The 25,902-nt window shown below is 38.2% G+C and overlaps 1 protein-coding gene across 1 annotated transcript in view; it reads right to left on the bottom strand.

Moving 5' to 3' along the window:
• PTPRO (protein tyrosine phosphatase receptor type O) overlaps positions 1 to 25,902 on the bottom strand; it is a gene marked incomplete at its 5' end in the record, with an annotated part of 88,563 nt that overhangs the window by 49,841 nt on the left and 12,820 nt on the right. Inside the window, 6 exons of the mRNA XM_032184864.1 lie at positions 2,077 to 2,276; positions 4,914 to 5,075; positions 6,043 to 6,489; positions 8,068 to 8,220; positions 10,205 to 10,363; positions 19,266 to 19,541. Of these exons, the coding sequence (XP_032040755.1) occupies positions 2,077 to 2,276; positions 4,914 to 5,075; positions 6,043 to 6,489; positions 8,068 to 8,220; positions 10,205 to 10,363; positions 19,266 to 19,541 (1,397 nt within the window). The remainder of the gene's footprint in view (positions 1 to 2,076; positions 2,277 to 4,913; positions 5,076 to 6,042; positions 6,490 to 8,067; positions 8,221 to 10,204; positions 10,364 to 19,265; positions 19,542 to 25,902) is intronic.

Below are 25,902 nucleotides of genomic sequence, written 5' to 3'. Positions count from 1 at the left end.
GGCCTCACCAGAGCTGAGTACAGGGGGACGATCACCTCCCTAGCCCTGCTGGTCACACTGTTCCTGATACAAGCCAGGATGCCGTTGGCCTTCTTGGCCACCTGAGCACACTGCTAGCTCATATTCAGCCAACTATCCACCATCACTCCCAGGTCCTTCTCTGCCTGGCAGCTTTCCAACCATTCCTCTCCCAGCCTGTAGCTCTGCTTGGGGTTATTGCGCCCCAGGTGCAGGACCCGGCACTTGGCCTTGTTGAACTTCATGCAGTTGACCTCAGCCCATCGGTGCAGCCTATATCCAGATCCTCCTGCAGAGCTTTCCTACCCTCAAGCAGATCGACACACGCACCTAACTTGGTGTCATCTGCGAACTTACTGAGGGTGCACTCGATGCCCTCGTCCAGATCATCGATGAAGATATTAAAGAGGACCGGCCCCAGCACCGAGCCCTGGGGGACGCCACTAGTGACTGGCCTCCAACTGGACTTGGCTCCATTCACCACGACTCTTTGGGCCCGGCTATCCAGCCAGTTTCTAACCCAACGAAGCGTGCGCCAGTCCAAGCCAAGAGCAGCCAGTTTCTTGAGGAGAATGCTGTGGGAGACGGTGTCAAAAGCCTTGCTGAAGTCAAGGTAGACCACATCCACAGCCTTTCCCTCATCCACCCAGCGCGTCACTCTGTCATAGAAGGAGATCAGGTTCGTCAGGCATGACCTGCCTTTCATAAACCCATGCTGACTGGGCCTGATCGCCTGCTTCCCCTGCAAGTGTTGCGTGATGACTCTCAGGAGGATCTGCTCCATGAGCTTCCCTGGCACTGAGGTCAAACTGACAGGCCTGTAGTTTCCCGGGTCTGCCCTCCGGCCCTTCTTGTAGATGGGCGTCACGTTTGCTAGCCGCCAGTCGATTGGGACCTCCCCTGATAGCCAGGACTGTTGATAAATGATGGATAGTGGCTTGGCCAGCTCCTCTGCCAGTTCCCTCAGTACCCTTGGGTGGATCCCATCCGGCCCCATCGACTTGTGCACATCTAAGTGCCGTAGCAGGTCACCAACCAGTTCTTCATGGATAATGAGGGCCACATCCTGTTCCCCATCCCCTTCCACCAGCTCAGGGTACTGAGTATCCAGAGAACATCCGGTAAACTGTACTAAGTAATTTATCGGGCTAATCACAAAGGTGGATATTCACAGGGAGCACTGGCTCTGCTCTTCCATTCCCATGGGTGTGCTGAGGGTGCAGTACATGGCAACGCTGCAGCCATTTTCGGGCTCATCAGTCACACATGCTTAGGGAGTTAGACAGAAGTTGTCGCACTGCTCAGAAAAGCAACTTGTCAGCATCATGGGAAGGAAAGAGATGTGGACTGAAACCTCTTTCTAATTGAAGCCATGTGGCACTGATCTATCAGAATGATAGGATCTGACCTGGGGTTGCACTCACCATGGGTTCCAGGTAATATAAAACTGCCTTATTTTGGGTTTCAGGACTCCTGATCATCATAAACATGTCCCATATGGGAATTGCCCATCTAAATCACAAGTGGTCTGGATTATTATTTACTCCCCAGGTTTTAAATCTCTTTTGTGAGTGAAAAGATGACTTCTGATGAACCCTAACTTCCAGAAAGTTTAGGCTCAGGTTCTGTATTCATATGTAGGAAATCTAAGAAATAATTTATGCAAGTCAAATGATAATCATGAATGTGATAACTTTTCTTAGCAAACATGGATTGTAGCATATGCCTAAGTGTTACTATGATATTGCACCATTTCTCACTGCCACCACCATGTTTCTAAGGGTATAATATAACTCAAAAGCTTGAACAAAGAATTGGACACAGCCAGTGCAGCAGAAATACAGTTTTAACACTAACATGCTTTAGTGCATGCTGTCATTCTTGTATGCTGTGCTCTGCCCTCCACTCTGTAACTCTCTTCACACTGCAAGACTGAGCATCTCCCACTGTGCTCTGCAGCCCTTAGCTTGATGGGGCCCTTGGCATTGTGATAACAAACAGCAGGATGATAAGCAATTTTTTCCTGTACTTGAACAGGCTCCACCCTCTGCCTCTTACCTCTGTGCAGTAATGTTTTTCAAGCCTTTGGCTTTCCTTTTGCTTCTGACATGTCAGGGAGACCACAGACACAATTGTGCTGTTGCCACCACTCTCTTGTGAGGCTGTCCAGGATGTCAGGGCAGTAGTGGAGCTGAGCACCGTCACTGTCACGTGCTGGGGCTTTTCTGTGAGCTCTTCTATCCATTCACCTGTGGGGCCTGGGACATGCCAAAAACCATGTGTGAGCAAGCCACTCTACACATTTAAGGCACTCATGTTAAAATATCTTTCTTTCACAAGATTACTTACTACTAGGGATGAGGCTGGACTGGTGGCTGTCCATCTCCACAAAACAAAGATGGGAAACAGCCTGCAGTCACTGCCATTTCGCTTGTAGCAGAGCAGGAGATGACAAGAGAAACATAAGCATTTTGAAAATTTGATTACAGTATTCTCTGTTGCTTACTAGAAACCACCCAGCAATATCAGTTGTGCTCCAATTAAATATTTTAAAACCAGTGATATCCAAGATCCATGACAAATAAGGATAAGCACACTTTTTTTTTTCCCCCCTTCTACACGCACTAAAATACCCAAGTGCACCATGTCCCTGAAGTGTGAAAATTGAGTTCACAGAGGTTACCATAATGAAAAACCTCATTCTCCATCAGGCTATTTGAAGCACTTGTTTAAATATATATATATATATATATATATAAAATAGCAATTTGGAAAATAACTTTAGCTAGACTTGGTCAAATTTCATGACAATTTTGAGCTTTTCTTTTCAGTTTTAAGTGGCACTTTTGACAGCTCTCTCCTTGACATTCTTCTTTTCCTCCACACAATTCTAATAGTACTTTAAGTTTATTGAGAAAATAAAACAAATGCCAGAGCAAGAATTTTGTGCAAGATCAGCCTACAATATTTGACAATCCAGACTGCCATTTGGGTCCAACAAAAATGTTGAGTAACACGAGCCAGTAATTCAACAGGATGATTCACTGACTGAAAGCTACAAGGATAAGATAAGGCTGAAGCTGTGAGCAAAATTTATTCATGAGAGCAGACGCACACCAACTCTGGCAAAAAGAAGAATTTGATCATTAGATTAGTCTCTGTGGATATGTGTGTAGCTGTTTCTATTCAGAAATTGTTTCAACATTGCCAATAAGGGAACTAAGCTCCCTTATGTCAGGGCTCCATCCTCACCAGGGCCCAAAGATGTAGTCACCATACAAGGCTAATAAAGAGGAACGGAAAACAGTTTCACCTTAAGAGTACTTGTGCACATCTCAGATTCGACATACTGTCAGTAATCCATATGAAATCTACCTAAGATACTAAGGTTCTTGAGTTAGTCAGAATAAATAGGTTAACTGTCAAGAATCTTCATGTGTGTCTAAAAGCCCACAAACCTAACAGACGTACTTCATCAAAATAAATAAATATATAGTGTGAAAAACGAACATCCTTGTGTATTACATGTAACACAAAAATAGCCAGTACATTCCTGTTAACAACTTAATACTTTATAACCAATGAAATTCAAGTTCGTCCTTAATCTAGCAATTCATATAGCTATACTTTTTGATTAACTTTTTCTCATTTTCTGAGAGGTTGCCGTCCCTAGTTGATAAACTTCATGGAGGACACATTGAATGTTGCTTAATAGAAATAAAACACACTTTTTAAGATGGAATAATATTTGGTGTTAATAGAAATGCTACATTATTTATGTATACTTGGATTTATTTGTATACATTTATATATACATGTACTTTAATGTTTTCATATAATGAAGATGCCTACTAACTACTCCTACAGAAAATCAGAAGACAGTGAAATTACAGCACCAGAGACCCTTTCTCTCATGAGCTGCTTACATTCTTTGTCTTCCAAGCACAGTTTCTTTCAACTGTAAAGCTGTTAAAAATATAGAAGCAATAGAGGAATTCAGTTGCACGCAGTTAACCATTATGATGAATTTAAGCTTAAATAGTATTTGTAAATATTATGAGCTACTTAAGTATTAATTTAAAAAAAATGTGTTAAGTATATTTCCTTTTGATATGAGTATTTCTGCAAGCCTCAGCTACCATGTCCTGCTGCAGCATTCATGATGTAGGGGAGACACTACCCTCTTGCATGCAAAACTGTGTAGTGCTGCAAGCTGTTTTCATTTTATGGGCACTCTGTAGGCTATATTTACTCCCCCTTGTACTGCAAGACACTGTATATATGTGTTGACTGGTATACTTGTTCAGGCTACTCATTCCCTTGTTTCTGCAAAGATGACCACAGCCTTCAGAAGGACAATAGTCTGAATTCACCTACACCTGTCTCACATGTTGATCTAATCATCAATATTGATCTTAGTTTACTCAGTACTGTATTGTGATTGTGTCTTTTACTAAATCTTCAGTTGAGAAAACCTAGAATCCTATAGGGAAATAATAAATTACTACTTTTCCTCTGAATTTAGCAGGCTGAACTATTTCATCTACCTTAATTTGCCCTGTGTGCTCTCAGAGACCATTTAATTTCAGAGTTCAGTGTTTAATTGTGCAATTCCCACACTCTCGACCTGAGAAGCCCTTCGTCTGTAACACAGTACTCACAGCCTCCAGGAGTAAGGTAGTTAAATATTTTCAAGAATCTCTACAACCACTGATTTAATTCTGCGAAATAAATCCTCTCTTTAGAAGATGTAAAAGGAGACTCTGTTTTGGAAGAGACTGGATTTTTCTGATACTGAGGCAGATGCCACAGCTGCTACAGTGTGTTAGTGGTCAAACTCCCTGTGCATTAATATTATGTTGGTCTGGGAGATAAAGATTAATTGAGATACTTACTGATGTAAAAGCTGAGTGTTTTTGGTGATTGACTTCCCCGAACTTCACAAGAGCCAGAGGAGCTAAACGTTGTTACAGACAACTTATATTTTCCGGGTTCTTTCAGTTCAGCAACAAATTTGTGAGTGTCCTCACTTACTGTCAGAAATTCTGTGGAGTTCTCTAAATCAAGGGGGGAAAATAGCATGGATTAACTGAAATTTGAGAGGTTCCAGCTACTGAGAAAATGATTTATATCAGTTTCTGCTGTGGGATCAAAAGGTATCTAAAAGGACTGGATTTATTTAGGTATTTTTATTTCTTGCCATCAGCACAATAGTAATTAATGACCAAGGTTGCAGTTTAAGTGTACAGGAATGATAAGACCAGACCAAAATTTCATTCAATAGTAGGGATGATAAAATAGGGTTGCCATGACTGTGCAAGTGAAAAGGAGCTTACAGATTTCTGTCTATTGCCTTCTTATTCTGCCAGAAAAAAAAGTATTAGCCCTAAGTGTGGGGAATCTTAAGAAAACTGCTTGTCAGGAAATAAAATTCATTTGGAGAAAACAGATTATAAAAACAGGAAATCTTTAAGTTACACAGCTATTCTATTGTAGCTCCACCACTTGAAAAGTCTCTCCATTCTCCACCACAGCTTTTTTGTGGTCTAAGGAATATGTTCAGTTGCTGTCCTCTGAGACAACTGTTAATCTGACTGTAGAATGAATTTTCTCTATTCTTCTCCATTCAAAATCCCCCTGAGAACCTTTCTCAGTAGTTGACAAAGATACATGATATAATGTACCTTCTTCATCTCAAATTTCTATCAGCTTGTTTCTCTTTTCCCTAATAACAGAATGGATTTACGATAATTGCAGTGTAAACAATGCAACAACATGCACACCAGTGTAAATCTTGTTTCACAAAGAAGAATTGCAAACCATGATTTACTCCTCCTCCCTTACTTTTTGAATCCCAGTCAGAAATACACACTATTCAATACAAGAAACTTCTTGAGAAAAAAAAGAGATCTAATAAAGTTCTCTGAGGCACAGTACCAGGTAATTAATAATTTGTAGAAGAGACAAACCCTCCAATGGAATTATAGAAATGGGTTATGAGAAGGGTATAAGGCTATGATTTACCTTCCCTTTCAATATTGATATGGAAACCATCAAAGGCAGTTGGCGGCTTTGGTGGTAACCAAGTCAGCACCATTTGTACAGGAAGGAAAGGGGCAGGCTCTGATGTGAGTTTTCCAGATGTGTTGACTTCATTGGCTTCATAATCACTGGGAACTGCATTGACAAACTCTTCTTCACCCTCTGATGATTCAGCTTCGTTAGGCCACCAATATGGCTGCGATGTGGCTTCATACTCAGTGCTGTTAGAGCGGTAATCTGGCCAGGCTGCAGATGTGTTCACTGCTGGAATTACAGGTGGCTCACCAGAAAAACGGCTAAGCTTTTCTTTGCCTATGATTTTTTGTGGTCCCATGAATGGTTCTTCAGGAAAATTCCCACTGTGCTCTTCCCAGTTGTTTCTGTTGATTGGCACAATCTGAACAGAAATGTTTCGAGGTGGGTAAGGAACTAAAAGAGAAGCAAGGGTTAATCTTTTAATAGGTATGTTCTGTGTATCTTAATGATATGTTAATTCCCTAGGGAAATATTGTTTGCAGAAAACCATTGTATCTAGGAATATTTTGAAATTACCTGTTCTTATTAAGACTCTTCCTTCTCTTACAAAAATTTATACCAGAAAGGACTCTGGTGGAATCATGCTTAGTGTAAATTCATAGAAAAAATCAGTACTTTTTATAACAGGATGTAGAATACACATGAAGTCACAGTAAATCAGACTTCAGTGCTACTACTGCAGCAATACTACTTAAGTGTGAATTTGAAAGTGCGGATTTTCATGTATTATGTCTTCTGCAGTCTTCTGATCATGGGAAAATACCTCTGCAGAAATGAATTGAAAAGCACCTGCACAACTAGCATATGGCATAGCTTGTATTTCAAAAGTATGACCTTCATGTTGCCATAGGGCTTTTCATATGCATTTAGCAGCCACCTTTTCACAAGTATTAAAGATCAGTTTAAATTTTAATATTTGTGAAAGCTTGATCTCAAATTTTGGTCTCCAGAAAACAAGGTTATAGCATGCAAAGTTATTTCTACTTATGCCAGCAGGCACTGTAGAAATGATCACACAGAGTACTGTGTCTTACTCACTGTAATTGCTTGCCTATATTCCCTTAATTTGTGATAAACGTGAGAAACCCATGCAAAGATTTTGTATGATACTTTTTAAGCTGGCACCTTAAAACATACTGATTTGTTCATCTCCTCCTGTCCCAGCCACAGCCACTGATGCAAAAACTGACACAACAGTCTGATTGCATTTCATGTACAGAATGAGGGATAGGAAGGCAGCAGGAAAGAAGAAAATATAATCCTATTGGTTGCATTCTTAAGGTTCAGTATCTCAATAACTACCTTTAGGATTCTTGAGACATAACTCAACTGGAATCAGTTGGCTTTGCTCTGTACAAAGCTATGGACCAACATCAGTGTATTCACCTGAAGATTTGGCCTTTTAATTTTACCACTGGTTCATTTCACTTTGAACCCTGGAAAATGTCTATGCTCCAACAGATTAGCTGGAAAGTTTGGGACAAGGTCCCAGGACCAAATTAAATTAGTTCTGGATACTGAACAAATGCAATTTTCAGCTTTTGCAACATTGCTGTCTTAGAAATTAAAAGTTCATGCTTCAGGGCATAAAGTGGCTGCCAAGTGGGATGACTGTGACATTCTTCTCCATGACAGAAGACTGCACAATGAGGAAGCCCTTCTCCAGCAGTACAGCTATGATTCACTGCAAGAGGAGACAGACCAAAATAGCTAGATCAATAGTATGCTCAGCGTGGCATTCTTGTGGTTTAAAAATTAATTCTGAACATATTTCCCTTTGTACTGTATTGCACACATAACCCTGCCTCCCCAATACCAGCCACAGCATCCTCCTCCCATGCTCCTGTCCAATATTAGATCCCATGATTGTTCCCAACTAGCCCCCCCTCACTGCAATCCATCTCCTCCCATGGCAGAAAGATAAGCAGACACACAGACTTGGAGCAAATGGTACACAACAATTTTCTTCACCTGTTCTGTGCTGCTTAGGCTCATGCCTGACTCCACTGTATTCCACTAGTGTGCTTTTGTTGAAGGTCGCTTCAGATACCAACTGAAATGTGATGTTACTGTAGCATATTCCTGGCAGCCAGTGATTGAAAACTGTTTTACCTTTAAAGAAATCTGCAGAAGGTTTAAAAATAAAAGTTATTTAAAAAAAAAAAAAAAAAAAAGAAAGAAAGAAAAAAGAGAAAAAAGCATCAAATGTTCACTTTCTAATAATGCAGCTACACATGCTGAACTGGCAGTGTTTCAGATGTTTAAATGTTGCTCAACCTGGTCAAAGACATGAAATTCTAATAATTCAGTTTGCCAACATTTTCCTTGGCTGCCAAAGCCACTTTGCTACAAAAAAAGCCCAGCAAGAGAAGCATGAACTATATATTTCACAGGAAAGCGAACAGAATCTGGCAACCTGCTCCATGTGACACTGAACATCTCAAAGAGCATCTGATGGTTTCTGCAGACCTTTAACTGTTGCACGCAAAAACCTCTTTGGTCTTTTGCTGACTGAGTTACAATGTTCAGGGGTGATGCTCAAAGGGCAGCCCACAATGCAGCTGGGCACAAGCCTCAGTCCTGAGCGCTGAACTCACGTCCAACATCAGCACATGCATGAGCTGAAGAGAAGTTGCTTATGCCTATTTAGCAAGGGGAAGAAGTATGCTAGTTGATTAGTGAATCACTTAACTCAGGTTGACTTTTTTTAATCTCTCAGCAGCTGCAGCGGTAGCATTACAGCCCCAGAAACTGTGTACTAGCTGGGAAAGACAAAAATTACTGCTAGTATCACCTTCGCTCTCTGGAAGAAGGTCACCTGTATTTAGTGCTATGATCCAGAATCACCATTCTTAAATCTTGGCATTTCACAGTCAGGCAAATGTGATTCTAGTCCCCCACCTCCGTACTGAAGCAATAACAAAGAGATGCCAAAGTTTTCCAGCCTCCTTCTGGAGATGTGTATCTCCCTCTGCTGACTCCACATAGGGCTTACAGTGACCAGGCTTCTACATCAGGATTCTTACATACCTAAAGTTCAATTCAGCACCTACTAGATTGCTCAAACAAATTTTACTGCCACCATGCAATACTTAACCAGCTGGGTTTGAGGTCCTGCAGGATATGTAATGCCTTTCTCACCTCTTAGGATACTTTCCATAGGACAATCCCATTTACATCTTTCAGATAAATGCTATGCTTTAGCTATACTGGAGGACAAAAGGGAGTTCAGATTTAAACAAATAAAAAAGGAAGCAGAATTTGCCATTGTTAGACTGTTTAGATGGTTAGATTGATTATTTAAATTGTTTAGATTGACTGTCTAGATTGTTAGATTGGCTGCCATAGGGTTAGATTGTTTTAAGAAGGATAAAATTGATAAAATCCAGCAGGGAATTATTAGCTCAGGGACAACACAAAACGATACAGTACTATACAGTAATATACAGCATAGTGTTACTAGCACTGCATGACTTTACAGTGATACAGAGGTACCAAGTTCAAACACTTTGCCAGGAATCAGACATACTGAATGGCTTCCCCAGATCTGATGCATCCTTGAGCACTGTCAGCTATTCACCAAAGAGAAATCTTGGCCGGAAGGAAGAAAATGGGAATGTTATTGATGCTTTCAACTGAGACAGAATGCAATCCAGGGATTTCAACAACTACATCTAGGAAGCCAAAGCATATCTCTGCCCTTTCTACTGAGTTTTTTACACCTCCTTCCTGCCCCCCCCCCCCATTTTTTTTTTTTTCTGAGGGGGGCACAAAAAAGTGGAAAGTTTTAGTATGTGCTTATTTAAAAGAAAACAAAAAAATTAAAAAAAAAGAAGAAGAAGAAAAAAAAATGACCCAATCTTCATCTTCTTTGAAAATCCGAAAGAAAAGAAACATCACTAAGACTGAGATGGGAAAGAGTTTTAAATCCAAACTGAGCCACCAACTCCATAACTCCATTTGAATACTGATTTCTTAGTTTATTATATAAAAGTTATTATATACACCTTACAAGAAATATAAATCGCAACCAGTACATGCCAAAACTACTGTTTCAATGTTTCCAGTAGAGTTAATATTAAGTTTTAGTGGAATAGTTTCTTCCTACCTTTGTACAGCATTGTTCGGTAGTCTTTTCCTTCCCAATAGCTTATATTTACTCTGGTAAAAACATTGTACTTCTCTGGGTACTGAATTTCAAACAACACTCCTGTTTCTGGAGATGGTTTGTAATCATAGATAGAAACACTGCTCACAGGAAGGGGTTCTAAAGGATATACAAATAAAAGAAAAAAAAAAAAAAGAAGATTAATAGGCAAATATGAGTTCTTCACACATATACGTCCAAGAAAGAGTTTTTCTAGGTACAGCACAGGGGCTCTTAAATTTTGCAGATGATATCTGGGGCTTCAGAGAGGTCTGGGGCAAAGCCACTTGAGACACCGTCAAAGCCTAGGTTTGTATGTTCTCCCACAAAATGTTCACTTGATACTTATACTTTACCAGAAAAATTTGCAGAGGAGTAGGCACAAGAAACAAGGTTGAAATCACAGTTATTACTTAAGCACTCACAGTCATCACCCCAGCAAGACTTTCATCTTTAATGCTTGCCAATCAAGTAAAAGTGCCCTGACAAAAACAACAGAACACTTGAAACATTGCTCATAATGTTGGCATAAATCTGAACTTTTAAAATTAGCTGAGAAGTTCATCAGTACACTGACCAGAGGAAAACATTTGAATGAAGATTTTCTATTTTTATACATATTAATTTATTTATTTCATGGGTAATTATGCATTTCTACCATATCTGAGAGGCTCACTATCTCCAATGTACTTATGCACACCAAACTTCTACAAAAATATAGTGGTGCCATTACTGTTCTTTAGCTGAAGTACAGAGGATTCTTTAGCTGAAGTACAGAGGATTAAAGTGGTTTACTCACAGGTATGGGGAAAGCCTGCACACAGAAGGGGATAAGTACAGAACTGCCAATCTAGTGCTTTAAAATCTGACCTATGTGGGCTATGGAATGTAGCCTGTGTCCTTTGATATAGCATATAGATCAGTGTAGCTTCATCAGCTAAAAGAAGGCTGTGTCAATTCATTGCAGGTGAGAGTCACTAAAAATATTTATTGTTACCAACAACAGTAGAGTCACAGTTTTATTCAGCCTCCTTTATCCACAATAAATTAATGAATAAATAACCTTCTGCTTGACGCTCTCATCAACAAGGAAGAAATGATAGCAACTATATATTGGTTAAGAGGACCAAGCAGAAATTCAAAACAGGGTTATAGTTTTAGTCAGAATTTGTCATATTAACATATTTCAATAGAGGTAATTTATGCACAACTGTCAGTAATTATGCTCAGATCTTTTTCAGTATTATCATGTTGATGTATTTCTTGCACACTGTAGAGAGCAGATTGAAAAAATTCAAACTGTTCATTAGCATGGTCTTACTACACACTTTTGGGACACATTTGAGTACAAAGTTCTATTGCAGTAGACCCTGGAGAAAAACTAATAAAACAAATTTCCCCAAAGAGCACATGGTCATGACAGACAAGAGAAAAGGTAGATGAAAAGGACAGAAGTATCAGCTTCAAAAGTGGAATTATCCCACAGAAGGTCGAATAGGTTAATCATAGGTGGAAAAGCAAGCCTGTAGTGCAAGCAAAAATTAAATCTCATTTACTAGCACAGTATTTTCACCAAGCCATTACATTTCCATTTTTAATGAGAAGGGAAGAAAAAAGCAATTAAAAACAAAAGCAATAGATACAAAAAAAAATCTCTTCCCAGGTCTTAACAAGAAGTTATGTTGTCATTTTCAACTTTGTCAGAGCATGGGAATATGATGTTGTGAAGCTTTTGGTTTATTTCTCAAGGCAAATAATTTTTGTTAGTTTCAGACAAATATCAGCATATTTGTATGTTAACCACTGACAAATAGAAACTCCAAAGCTCATGGATACCAACAGGCACTGCAATGACAGAATCTGTGAAAATTTTGCTGACAGTTTGTGATAGCCTATAAATAAATGGGAGTAAAGCAGATCACAGGAAACAAAGCCTACCCTTTTATTTCTGCTGAGTCTTTTCCCATTACTTATTCTGAAATAAACAGTTGATCTGACAATCCACATGACCAGACGCTTCATATCACAGCTCACACAGCACATGACAGTAGTTAAAATGTCAATAACAATCTCTAAATAGCACAACTCTTACATAGTAATCTTTCATGTTAGCGGGTGTGCCCTAGGCTTGCTTCTGCTGTCTCATTCAGATCTGGGTCTCCTTATTTCTTAAAGAATTATTGAAACTTTCATATGTCAGTGATCAAATTAGCCCATTTATTCCTTCCTACAACAAATCAAATAAAGGATGGAAGCTATATTCATTTTTAATCCAAATGATTTCTCCTCCTTATGTTTTGATTTAATTAACCAATAATTGAATTAAGTGGTAATCACCACAGAGTCTCTTTCTTGTTATGTTCTGCTTACTAGCCTCTCCTTGCTCATGGCTGATGTTAGCAGAGTAGTTTGAGTGATATAATGCAATTTAAAGGTTCTTCCATTATCTTACTTCCTTCGGCACCAAATATTCACATCAAAAGCTATTTGCACACTGTGAAATTAAAAGGACACTCAGCAGATAAAAATCATATTCTGTTTTTCACTTACTGACTGCTCCTAGGGTTATAAAAGCTTAAAGAATATGCAAAATGTCACTCTTCAACATTTATATTTATAATTCAGAGCATAAACAGTTTGGTCTTTTTCATTATTCAATTTGTAGCATTTAGGACCCAGCTTTTCACAGATTTCAATGATTCTTAAGAAATAAGAATAATAAGGTGTAATGTAATACATAAGAAAACAGAACTTCCTAAACATGTGGCATGAGATTGATGTTTCAAGACGTACTACAGAAGGGAATTAGAGGACTTCAGTATTCCTCTACTAGCGTGCTTAAGGCACTTTTTATGTACAATGACTTTATTTTCAGACTTCTGGGTTATATTAAAATCACATAGACAAGTTTTCAGGATCAAGACCAAAATTTCACTTTTTTTTTTTTTTTTTTTCCTCCTTAATGTCTCAGACTCTGCTGGTCCTGTAGCAACTGCTTTCCAATTATGTTGTGGAAAATTTAACTTCTGCATTTCTACTGGACTTTACAGCATTTTGCATTTAGCACATACCTTGCATTATGCAAACATCAAGATAGCATAATAAATGCGGCTAACCGCTTCCTCAAATGCCCTGAAAATTCTGGAGGCTAAATCCTCCATAAACGCATTAAATGTGCACCAGACACATTAATGTTTTAGGCGGCTTTTGCAATTCATGGGGAAAAAAAAAAAGAACATTGAAAATAAGTGCCGTATTCCAGTCCAAATCAATTTATTTTTAATATTCATAGATCTGGCCACTCCACAGATTGAATTAATGATTGATTACCTTGGTAGGTTAGATGTAGTATTACAAATGGATGGTTGAAATGGGACTCAGATCAACATTCTTGCATCTCACACTCAGAAACAGATTAATCATGATTTACCTTCATATCACAATTTACCTAAATAAAAAGCCCCATTAATGGAGTGATGTAACTCCTATGGCTAATCCCCTTTATATTCACATGAAGAAGTTGTGAACTATGTAACTTCCTCCCCAGTATGACACTATTTTCTTATCTGCATTGCTACTGGGAATAAGTCATAGCCATGTTTTCATTATGCTATAAACCTTAGGGATCGTTTTATCTCTTGCTAAAAAGCAACTATTTTTGAGATTTAATAGCTTCTGTTTAATACCTTAGGAACATAATGTTCAAGTTTATGATACGTAATAGAGAATACTGTGTGCAACTGCTTATGAAAGGGGAACGTGAGTGCAGGCAGTATCTGAGCAATGCTGATGTATACTGCAGTTTCTAGATGCCCACATAAATTGACAAATAAAAAGACTGCACAAACAAACAAAAATGTTGGCACAAGAACAAAAGTATATCAGTTAATCTTGAACAGATTTAGGACAATACTTTAAATCAGCCTTCTAAGAGAAATTATTGCAGGAAAAAATATTCATCTGGTTGCTTTTTTTTTTTTTTTTTTTTTTCTTTTTCCTTCCTTTGATTCTGATCAGAATCTTAGCCTTAGAAAGCCTTAGAAAATGGATAGCATGATTTGTTTGCTGGGGAGACCAGAGCACTAAGAGATATAGATATTCTTTGAAGTTATAATTCAAAATTAAGGCTCCCATGAAAAAACAGCCTTTTTAAAGAAGTTCCACATCATCCTTTAAGAAAGATAAACATGAAGGGCTTCAGTACTAAATTTTATCAGGAAAAAAAAACACTCTGAAGCTCTTACTTCAGCAGCCCTGATCCATTAACGAGCTGAAGGCATTGATTTGACCTGCTGAATCACTTCCTGCAGCATCTGGCATAATGACAACTGAACATTAACTAGGTCTAATACCAATTACTTTATAAGAGCGGAAGAGATCATAGCCCCCAGCAGCAGGCCTTGTTGGTCTCTTGAGGAGAATATTTTTTGGTAGAAGAGTGAGGCAGAATTTTCCCTAAAGGGAATATATTTTACAGTGATCTATGTAAGGAATTGTAGGCTTTTGAGAGAATGAGATATTTACCACTGAAAACTCGTAATCACAAGCTAAAATAAAAGTCAGACAGAACTCTTCTTACTTACTGTCCCAGATCCCAATTTTTCCAATTCCCAGCAGAGATTTTTTTTTTTTTTCTACAGCACACAATAACTTTACAATGTACCATGAGAATGTCTCCAGTCCTTTAAATGTGCAAAGATTTTTTCCCAAACAAAAAGAAAAATTTACAGTGAACTTTTTTTTTTTTTTTTTTTTCTAAAACAAATAAACAAACAAATATATTGGTGTGAGTCACCCTGGAAAGAATAAAACAAGACTTCAAGCTGGGAAAATGTAGGATGAGTGAAAATTTTAAGCACTGATTTTGGATCCATACTCCTTATTTTTCTCATAAACTACTTTAAAGCATATTAGCAATAAATTTTATGTCTTTTAACTTTCTTTCAAGTGTTTCAAAACACTAAATTAATGCTATAAATTCTGGAGTTACTTCAATCCTGTTGACAAGCCCAAACTCTAAGAGCATAAGAAGGCAGACTGAAAATAACTCTGTTAGATACCAGAGCTACTTCTAATCTTGTCTAGACTGAAAACTGGAAGGAAGGTCATATAGATATGCACAACACAATTGCACACACAGGAATCTGGCCTAGATGGCAAGATTAATACACCTATTATTTTGAAATCTATCTCAGGGATCTTTAATAGTAAAGTGGTCAAGGCATCAGTTTAATGTTTCCTCCTTCAAGTGAAGTACCGAGCCCAAATCTCTGAACACCACTTTGTTACAGAATCAGAAGAAGAAGTGCTATTTTGTACTCAAACTTTATTTTACATGTTTCCTGCCTAGGACTTGAATGTGCCCTGATCATCTCACGCTTCTAGAAGTTCCAGCTCAGGAGCAATGTGAGGATGTGGGCTGTACTCAAGCTGACAACACCCTTAGGCTTTGAGAAAAAAATATTGCAACAAGTAGGTCACACTCAGTGTTACAACAATCCAGAATACAGAAAACTCTACAGGTTGTGTGGTTTTGATTAACTTGAGAAAACCCTGAAATTATTGCAGTCAGAGACATGCAGAAAATAAATTCTTCAGTCTTGTAGAGAAGGCTGAAGATAACAACAGATAGCTCAGATGTTAGCATACACACATACATATATATATTTATATAATTTGTAGATGTTTTTATTTTGTATGTAATTATAAGTACATGTGTATATAATATTTACAAATTCACATATATAATTACATATACACCCATATGTAAAATATATATTTTGTTAGCTTTGACATCATCTTTCTTTTGAGGAATAACTTTTTAAAACAAAAATTTTTCTTGACAGAAGAGAGATGAAGTTTCAGCTTGCAAAGAGACATACCTTTTTCTTGCCAACATGAAAAAGAAGCAGCACATCACTAAAGGATGTGAATAGGAAAAAAGAAAGGTCATCACAATATACTATTAGTGAACAGAGTTCTTTCGTGACTCTTACTGAATTTATAGATAAACAATCTGCTTGAAGGACCTTACCCTCAGCTAAATTGACTCAGAATTTATAACATGCACAATTTGGTTATACACTGCTGTGTGTGATGCTCAGGATTCCAGCATATGGCCAAACTGAAAGACTCCATCTCCCTGCACTGAATCCTTTGCAGATGTCTGGAGATCCCAGAAAACTATTGTGAAATATTTAAGTATAGCTTCGGGAATTACCACATTGGCATCACCGGCTATCCTATTTGATTTAACTTCTGACAGGCTAATGAATGGGGCCAACCTACAACTAGAAAAGCTCTCCTGATACCAATGAAATTAGAACAGGAATTAATTTTGTCCTGGATGCTAGTCACAATGTGACATTCTTTTATGTGTAAGATATAGATAAATTGGATAGTTATGTCTTTACATTTTTAAAATAAACTAAGGATGTTAAGCAGGCAGAAATAGTATATAGCATAAAGAAAAATATGAATCTATTATCAGTATTATCTGCCAAAATTTCAAGTTAATTTATTGTCAGGAAAAAAAGAAAAAAAAAAAAAAGAAAAAAAAAAAAAGAAAAGAAGTGAAACAGTCACTTTACAATACAAATAAAAAGAAAAAAAAGGTGTGTGTGGGGGGGAACAACTATGGTCTAATGAAGTTTTGTAGAGAAGCCAGGGGTCATAAAAAGAGTTTAAAGATGTTTTCTCAAACACACCGTATTGAAATGCCATGAACTTCTAATTCCAAATTTATTTTCATTCCTTTACCCTTATATTTGAAAAAATAAGCTACATTAGTAGCCAAAGATGCAACAGGAGAGCTAGCACTCGTTAGTCAGCCTAACAGAAAATATTAGGAAGGATATTGGGAATATGCTGGGAAGCTCACAAATTACATCGTACCTATGCTTAGTACAGCATCCTTCAATGCTGCATATACAGAAATGCCTTCTTCCCTCCTCCCCCCCATGAACCTGATTGTCTTTCTGCTGAGACAAACTGTTCCTTTTTTGTCACATCAGTTCCCCAAGCAGCACTGGACAACTGCCAAAGTTGCTGGTCTTCTAAGGTCTGGGTGAGCAGCAGAAGCCACAGTGGGAACTCTGGGAAGCTGCCAGAGCACCCCCTTAAGACAGGTGGTGAAAAGGGGTGTCCTTTCCATCAGAAAGGACACTGTTGAGCCGTGGAGAAGTGAGAGTGACGTGGGCTAGGCTCCTTGGAGCCTGCGGCCTCACACTTGTTTGGGAACACCTCATGGAAACCCCTTGAGTCAGAAATGGTGATCTGGGGCTGGCTTTGATAGGTGCCACTGATTCTCTTCTTCCTTCAGAGATTCCTTGCACAGGAGTGCATTGCATGCTCCATCTGCCATTCTGGATCACACCTTTCCCTGGTAACAGTGACCTCATGGGCTCTGGAAATCAGGCAGCAATTAGTCCTACTGCATTACTACAAGTACAGCACTCAAAACCCACTGAAAATACTTGGTGAGGCATTCGTTCAGTTGTATATGATTCCTTCTTTTTTTTATTTCATTATTATTAAAAAAAAAAATTACAAAAGCATTTAAATAGGAATTATTATTTTATCTGCAACATTAAAACAGTCAAAAAAAAAAAAAATCCAATCTACCTATGAAGCCTTATGTTGTTCACTACACAAATGTGTGCCTTATGAAAGACCTGCATTATTCCTCCACATGATATTTTTCCTATGGGACCCTTCATGGTTGTCCTCATTAGTGCACAACTTGAGCACACATGGGGAGGATGAAGACCATATGGATGATATAAAATCTGGTAACTTCTAAGTTTCAAGCACCTCGCTCTGCGACATAAAAGGCTATGATGATATTCTTTGGGAATGTTATTACAGTGGATGGCATTTCCTCATTGACAAAATAATATAAGTATGCAAAATCATACCATTCCTCATTTACAAACCAAATAAATTTAGCTATAGACTCCAAGGAGCCATTTAACTGATAAATTCACTCATTATCAAGAAGTTCCCCTCAAGACCTCCACACCTGGTTAGAGTAGACATTAACTAACCTCCCATCAAACAATGGAAAAGAGCATCCGTGTCTGTATTGGTGTGCATATGACAATAATTCACCACAGAAATCTGATTGTGAATAAGGTTAATCCTTAGTGTATAACAGAACAAGAACTAGAAACTGGGTTTGTCTCATCCAAGTAATTTTTTGTTTGTCATTCATTGAATCACTTTTGAAGATGAAGAACTCATTTTATATTCTATACATTTATTTCTGGTGGGCATGGGGAAGCAGCATCGGAATGACAGCAGAGAGCCAGAAACATAATAGAAATTACACAGAAGCCTGCTGCACTTCACATCATGAGACAACAAACCAAACCACATCTTTCCCTCAAGATCAATGCATATGGAGGTAGTAAGAGACAGAGTAAGAGACAGAGAGGTATGATCTCCACCATAGAAATCTTCAGCTCTACTGGCAGAAACACATTGTCTTGGTGACTAATGTCTGCTTTCCAGGTTTAGTACTGCTTAAATGTGCTAGCAACCAAAGAACATTGTCATGGCATCTAAAACAGAATATACTTCACCATGAAACAGGAGCGTTTACACTGAAATGTCAGTCAACACTTTTCATGCCTTCCACTGGAACTTCAGAACTCTTGGTTCACAGTGTTTAGGATGAACACCTAGGGAGGAGGTTCATCCACCCCACTTATGTGGGGCCCAGTATATCAAACCTCTCCAGTCACTGATTAGGAAGGGTCAGCCAGGGGAAACCCACAGCTGTCCCCTTCTTCCTGCCCAGACCTTGTGAATTTTCTCTCACAAGCCTTCTCAACACATTTGCTTTACTGTTCTCACACAAGGGTTCATCCTACACACAAGGAGAATCTATTAAAAAAGAATGAAAATAAAAACTTCTCCACAAGAAAAAATTCTGGAAACAAACAAACAAGAACAATACCACCAACAGAAAACACACAAAGAGAAGAAACAGAAGAAAAAAGAAGAAGAAGGTGTTACTTACTGGTTAACACAGTGATTGATCTTGCTGACTTGGAAACCATGTTTGAGTTCACTACCAACAGAGTTACTATGTAATATAGGCCATGGTATTTGGCATTAAAAACCACAGGGGCAGGTAAAGTGCTATTGAATTCTTCGAACTGGAAAAAGTAGTTCTTCGATTCTCCAGCTATCTTCACAACATATACAGAGGATGAGCTCACCACATCAGATGCTTCCAGGGAGACAATGATACAATTGTCTTCTCGGACAGTAACTTGGAATGGTTCTGCATTCTGCAAGACAAGAATAAAAAGATTTAATTGAAGTAAACATATTAATTCACTTGTACCCATTTCCTTTGGTACTTATAGGATGGTCATGTTATCTTTGTAAAAAGGTAACATTTCATATTCTGCAAGATCATTAACGTTAAATTCTAGAATGTTTTTCATAATGCAATTAATAGATGAAGTCCACGGGCATCTGATTATCAGGCCATTCCCTCTGCGCTGGTTCCTGCCATGTGCTTTTATGTTGCCAATGCCCTGGAACCTGAGGAACAAGCCTCTGCCATCCTTTCCTGATGGAGAGTGGCATAGAGCAGAAGACTGATAAGATGAAAAACAGTATCAATGGCAAGAGGATTTCCAATAAAACTATAAAATGTAATAGTAACTTAAACATATATTTTAAAAAAAAGGTAATTAAATCAAGACTCTTTAATCTTACAGAAACAGGATCATCTTGAACGCAATACATTCTAGAAGTCTGCAACTGAAGAATAATTTTTGGCACTTGCTAAGCATTTACAAATATGCCCATTCCAGCAAGTACCAGCTGATCAGCAGTTCTCAGCACTATGTCCATAGCTTTGGGTAGTACTTTTCATTCCCTAAGCTGCATCAGTTCATTTTCAATATTTCTTTTATACATAGTAGATAGAAAGGAGCAATTTAACCTTTTCATATATCATGAGCATTTTAAGCTGTTGCCAGCTGAAAACACTTTCCTTTTTATTAATTGCAAACCAGCTGTCAGCAAGTAGCACTTGTTCTCTACAGGAATTTCAAAACAGATTCATAGTAATTAATGAGAAGGAAAAGTTCAAGCTCACATTAGAGTTGCCTTTTTATTTATTAAGCCGCACTGGTATTTAGATTTTATTTTATTTTATTTTATTTTACCCCCAATGAAAACTGTAATATATGATATTTTAAATTCCCAACTCCATGGTATCTAATACTCCCTTGTATTTCACAGGTTGAGAGCTCTGTTTAGAGGACAGGGTGGGCAACCATGCCTAGTTTTCAGATTATTCAGCCAGTCTAGTTGTTCATGTACTAGAGCTAGAGCTTCAGGCTTCAGAAGAAAGGACCTAAGCAAACTCACTTACGTCACCCAACATGAGAACAAGGTAACAAGCATATTGTAAATTCATCCTGAACAAGAAAACCAGTCTAAATAGCTTTGAGCTTCAGAATACAAATAGAGGTAACACAATTTCAGCTTTTGATTTGCATTTTTTTTTATTTTACTCTATTAAAAAAAAAAAAAAAAGACTTAAAGTCTGATATAAGCCAAAATGGGAATGATATAAGTCAATGTTACCAGTGGATGAATACCTTGGTAGTCTGGGTAATTTCTCACAGATGGCAAAGTAATTGCTCCAAACAGCTTACAATATAAGACCACAATTATGCAAAAGTTTACATGTGTTTGTTTGCCTTACATTGGCTGAATTCAACAGGCTTAGCCTTGAGTAGATCAAAACACCACATTTCAAGTGTTTGTATTTTACCTTAAATCCTGATACAGCACTTAGGATCACCACAGACTCAAATCTTTAACTGAGGATTATATATAGATCCAGGTAATTTATTTATATTTTTTTAAATAAGAGAGTCCTTTTATCCTTCTTCCTCCCCATTCTCTCCTCACTAAGAAAATGTCAAAGGACTTCTACTTCAGCTTCTTGATTTGGGGAGATGGGAGAGGGATGCACCCACAGACCTGCTATGAGAGGTGTGTGCACTACCATATCACAGAAAGTATGATTTTCTCCAAGACCAACACAAGAAAAATGAATGGATTCAGCAAGGTTACTACCATGTATTAAGGTTGAAGTACACTCATATAACCACAGAACAGTTTGGGTTTGAGGTGACCTTAAAGAGCATCTAGTTGCAACCCCACTGCCATAGTAAGGGGGGACAGTTCCCACTAGACTATGTCACCCAAAGCCCGGTGCAACCTGGCCTTGAATACTTCCAGGGATGGGGCATCCACAGATTCTCTGGGCAACCTGTTCCAGTACCTCACCAGTCTCTGAGTAAAGAATTTCTTCCTGATGTCTAATCTAAATCTACTCTATTTCAGTACAAAACCATTACCCCTTGTCCAATCACTACAGACCCTGATAAAGAGTCCCTTGCCATCTTTCCTGTAGTCCCCTTTAGGTACTGAAAGGCTACTCTCTGGAACCTTCTCTTCTCCAGGTTGAACAACCTCAACTTCCTCATCCTGTCTTCATAGGAGAGGTGCTCCAGCCCTCTGATCAGCCTTGTGGCCTCCTCTGGACCCACTTTAGCAGGGCTGTATCTTTCTTATATTGCAGGTCCCATAGCTGAATGCAGTGCACCAAGTGGTGTCTCACAAAGGTGGAATAGGGGTGAGAATCACCTCCCTCTCACTACACTTCTTATGATGTAGCCCAAGATACAATTACAATTTCTAGGCTGCAAGTGCACATTGACAGTTCATATTCAGTTTTTCATCCACGAATATCCACATATACCCAGCCTGTATAATCCCACAGAAGTTTGTGGGTTTTGACCTTATATAGACTTGAACCTGAATGCTTCACTAGTGGAAAGAGATGAATGTTATCTCTTAAATGAGTCTAGTGTTCCTTTGACTTTGCTGCTGGATTGTGTGGTACTAACTCAGTGTACCTACCCTGCTATGAAAAAAAAAAAAAAAAAAAAAAAGACAAAAGAAACACAAAATTTTATACATTCCAACAAACAGATCAAAGCAAGTTCCTTGTATTTGGTGGTATTATAAATCATTTGTGATGTTAATCAAGTACAGCTGGAAATTAAGCATATAATTGCAGAGTTATAGACATTCCTAGCATATAATTAGATGCTTTCAGACTGCTTGTATGGGGTGTGATTTTATTCTTTGGTTCTTCCACGGGTATTGTATTAAACATGTTGAAGACTGCACACTTTTATTTTTCCCCTCATAATGTTTTCTTGAATTCACAGAAAGTACCACTCAGCAGATGATCTGCTAAGCTCACCTTAAATAGCTCTTGCACAATTAGCATAATGTGCCTGTGCTAGCTAAATACACAAAAACTCACAGACACATGCTTTTGTTACTTATGACAAGACCTGACCAGGGAAAATAACTTTTTTTGGGTCCTTTACCACCTAAATATGTGGGGATTGTGAAATGATAGTCTCTCTCCTTTGTGTGCCTGCTCCCACCTGTGTAACGCATACCTTCCTTGAGTGGTACCTACTCTGTGATTACTCAGTGATTACATGGCCCTCTTTCCCACACCTGTATGTGCCTAGGATCTGAAGCTGCTGCATGCATGGGACACATTGTTTCTGGGAGGCATCTGTTGTATTTTATCCATGGGCTCCTGAAGTATTTTTTGTTCTTTCATTTCAGCTCTAAGGTTTGATTTAGAGAATGAAACAGCAGATAAGGGATGAATAAGAAGGCTTGGCAATTAACATGTCATAGGACTGCACAACTTATCTCCTTTGGGATATCGATTTCACTTTGGCAACATTTTAAAAGAACAGACCATTCCGGGCATCTTCTTCTTCATGTTATATGAGGTGTGCTTGTGATTTTGGAAAGAAGGCTAGGAACAAACCTGGGTATTTTTTCCAAGCACCACTGGAAGTGACAAACATGCCCCACTTAACTAGATCGTAAATCCAGTGTGTCTTAGGACTGACAGCATCAGTATGGTAAATACACATTTCATTACTTCTGGTCAGCTACTTCCAGGATTTAATTTGCTGGTGTCACAGCTTGAGCGGCTGCTTCATGCCTGTGGGGAAATTTGGCAGGGCTTGTGCATTCAGAACCAAGTGATTAGCTCCAACTTCCTTCCTAGTTTATTATTACAAGCTCGTGCCACGCTAAAGCACTTAGGAAAAAAAAAAAGCAAAAAAAAAAAAAAGCAGGGGGATGTAAATCCCACAATGCGGTGCCTGTTCACAGTCATTTTCAGAGTGGGGATGAGTCATGTTAGTGGAATTTCCAGCCAATAACCAGGTCCAAATTAAAATAAAAAGGAGGGAGAGACAAGAAGATATATGACATGTCAAATCAACAATATTCAAAGAGTAATAGGAAAATAAATTGTGTGCAGCAGACCTCAGAGTTCTCTTTCTAGAAGTCTATATCTTCAGTTTATTCCCCCATAACAGTCTGAGCTTTACACATGAGGAAGAGATCAAAGTAGCAAAATAGTTATTAATTTTATGTATTTTAGCTCTTGAATGTCTCACTCTGAAACACATTGGGCCTAGACCTGATTATTAAAAGTGCAAATAGTTAAATGTCCTGTTGACTTCAGGAGGTATGGATGCCCATCAACTCCAAAAATAAGTGAGCTTAAGATACTGGGAACTGCATCATGTTCTCTAACACTAGAAAAGCGGAACTAGGGCTGTGAACAAATCTGACTTCAGTCAATTCTTACAGCCTTTTTTGAGTGCCACAGTTTTCAAGGCAGGTATATGAAAACCCAAAGCAGGAGTACATTTTTAAGCTATGGGGGTCTACTTCTCTGGCCAAAGGTACCATTATGAACATCTACTTTATAAAGCTGGTCAAAAATAACATCACCGCAAGTATTAGAAGATAGTACTTGCACTATTATCCAGACCTCCTGGCTGAAATACTATTTTTTGTGAGTGATTCTACTATACTCATATATATTTTGTTCCTGTAGCCAATAAGGCTAATTTTATTCTAAGTCACGTGATGATTTGTTCTAGCCACGATTCCTCTTATTTAATTTTAGGTACTTAAGTGAAATTACTGAGAACCAAGATAACCTTTTCAGACAGAGTACTTCTGGATTCACCTGAGATCTGAATTACTTTTGAAAGTGCACTGACCAGCCAAAGGGTCTGTGCTCCTGGCTCAGCAAGATTCCTCCAGTCCTCTGTTGATGGGCACAGTTAGTCACAGCCTCATAACAAAAAAGAGGGCTGGAATTCAGACTTCCATATCCTGGTCCTTGTTACACACTTGCAACGGTACCTCCATGGAAGGTACATAAATTTCATAAAATAAATAGCATTGCAAATCACATATAAATGTCACGTCACAGTATTTCTGCACCAACTTCCTAATGTATGTTGCATTAATGTCATTATCATCCGATGGTGACAAATGATATGGAACAACAATTACAATAAAAATGGTAAGCATTAATTTTATTAAGAAATCGGAAACTCATATCCAATAAATCTGCTACACACTTGTTGGAAATGTATTGTTTTACTTGAGTTATTGTACAGAGAAAAGAATCAAAATCTGGCCTATTTAAACCATTCCGGTCATTTTTTCTATTTTGTAAAAGTTATCCCACCCTGTCTCTGCAGGCTGGAGACTCCACAAGTCTCCACAGGAGGATCCCAGGCACCTTCTGATCTTTTATGGCTAGAAGAAAGGAGTCCCTGAAACACCCTGCTGTTGCAATAACAGAGTCATATATAACTGCAATAACAGTTTCAAGCAATTTAGATGCATTTCCAAGTAAAAATTAATACTTAAATCTTTAGCTGATCTTTCAGGTTCCCACTTTGCCTCAGTCATTACTGCAATATCTACCTGGCTCGGCCCAATAACACATCTTTCTCAGTTTCACAGCTCTCTTCCTATACTCTTCACAGTGTAAAGTAGGAAAACACTTGTATTTTATGCTAAGTATCACAACATCAAAGCTTAGACTATGTTCCATACCCAGTCTCTTTACTCCTGTCTCAAAGGTCCTCAATAAAACATTTCATGCGACTGAAACTGATTCAGTTTCACAGAGAGATGCAAGCAGTCTCAGAAAAAGCTGTTCCTATAGCCATTACCCAAGAAAGATCCTCTCTGAGCACAGATAAGGACTGAGTGGAAATTGCACAATATTGAGGCTTCTTTGGAACCATTAGCTATCATTATGAGGTCCTATAAATTTAATAAAAAAGTAAAGTCATTCTTATAGCATATGGGGAAAGAATTACATCCTAAGGTTTTTTTCATGATACAGTGAATTCTGGAGCAGGCACAGATTTCACAAGTACTGACCGCAAGAGGAAAGGATTGTTTGAAATAGACTTCAAGAATATGAACAAAAATGTTCACATAAGACTTTGTAAAAGAAGTGATATTAATTGCTACAGATTTTGCACAACACTTCTACAGGTTGTACAGGGAAGTTCCCTTAATAAACACTCTTTAGAATAAATAGTTCATGAAAGAAATGGAAAACCTTATCTTCAAGATTTTCCATGCAGAAAGGAAAAAAAAAATTAAAAAGTGAAAAGATAGCAAAAGAAGCAGTTCTCAATAATTTATATTTGATTTAGGTTAACAAACCATTTTTGGCATTCTGCTCTATGAATAGT

This window comes from Aythya fuligula, chromosome 1 (genome assembly GCF_009819795.1).
Source record: "Aythya fuligula isolate bAytFul2 chromosome 1, bAytFul2.pri, whole genome shotgun sequence".
Classification (NCBI taxonomy): domain Eukaryota; kingdom Metazoa; phylum Chordata; class Aves; order Anseriformes; family Anatidae; genus Aythya; species Aythya fuligula.
Note: the sequence above shows the minus strand (reverse complement) of the source record. Positions and strands in the feature narration are given on the sequence as shown.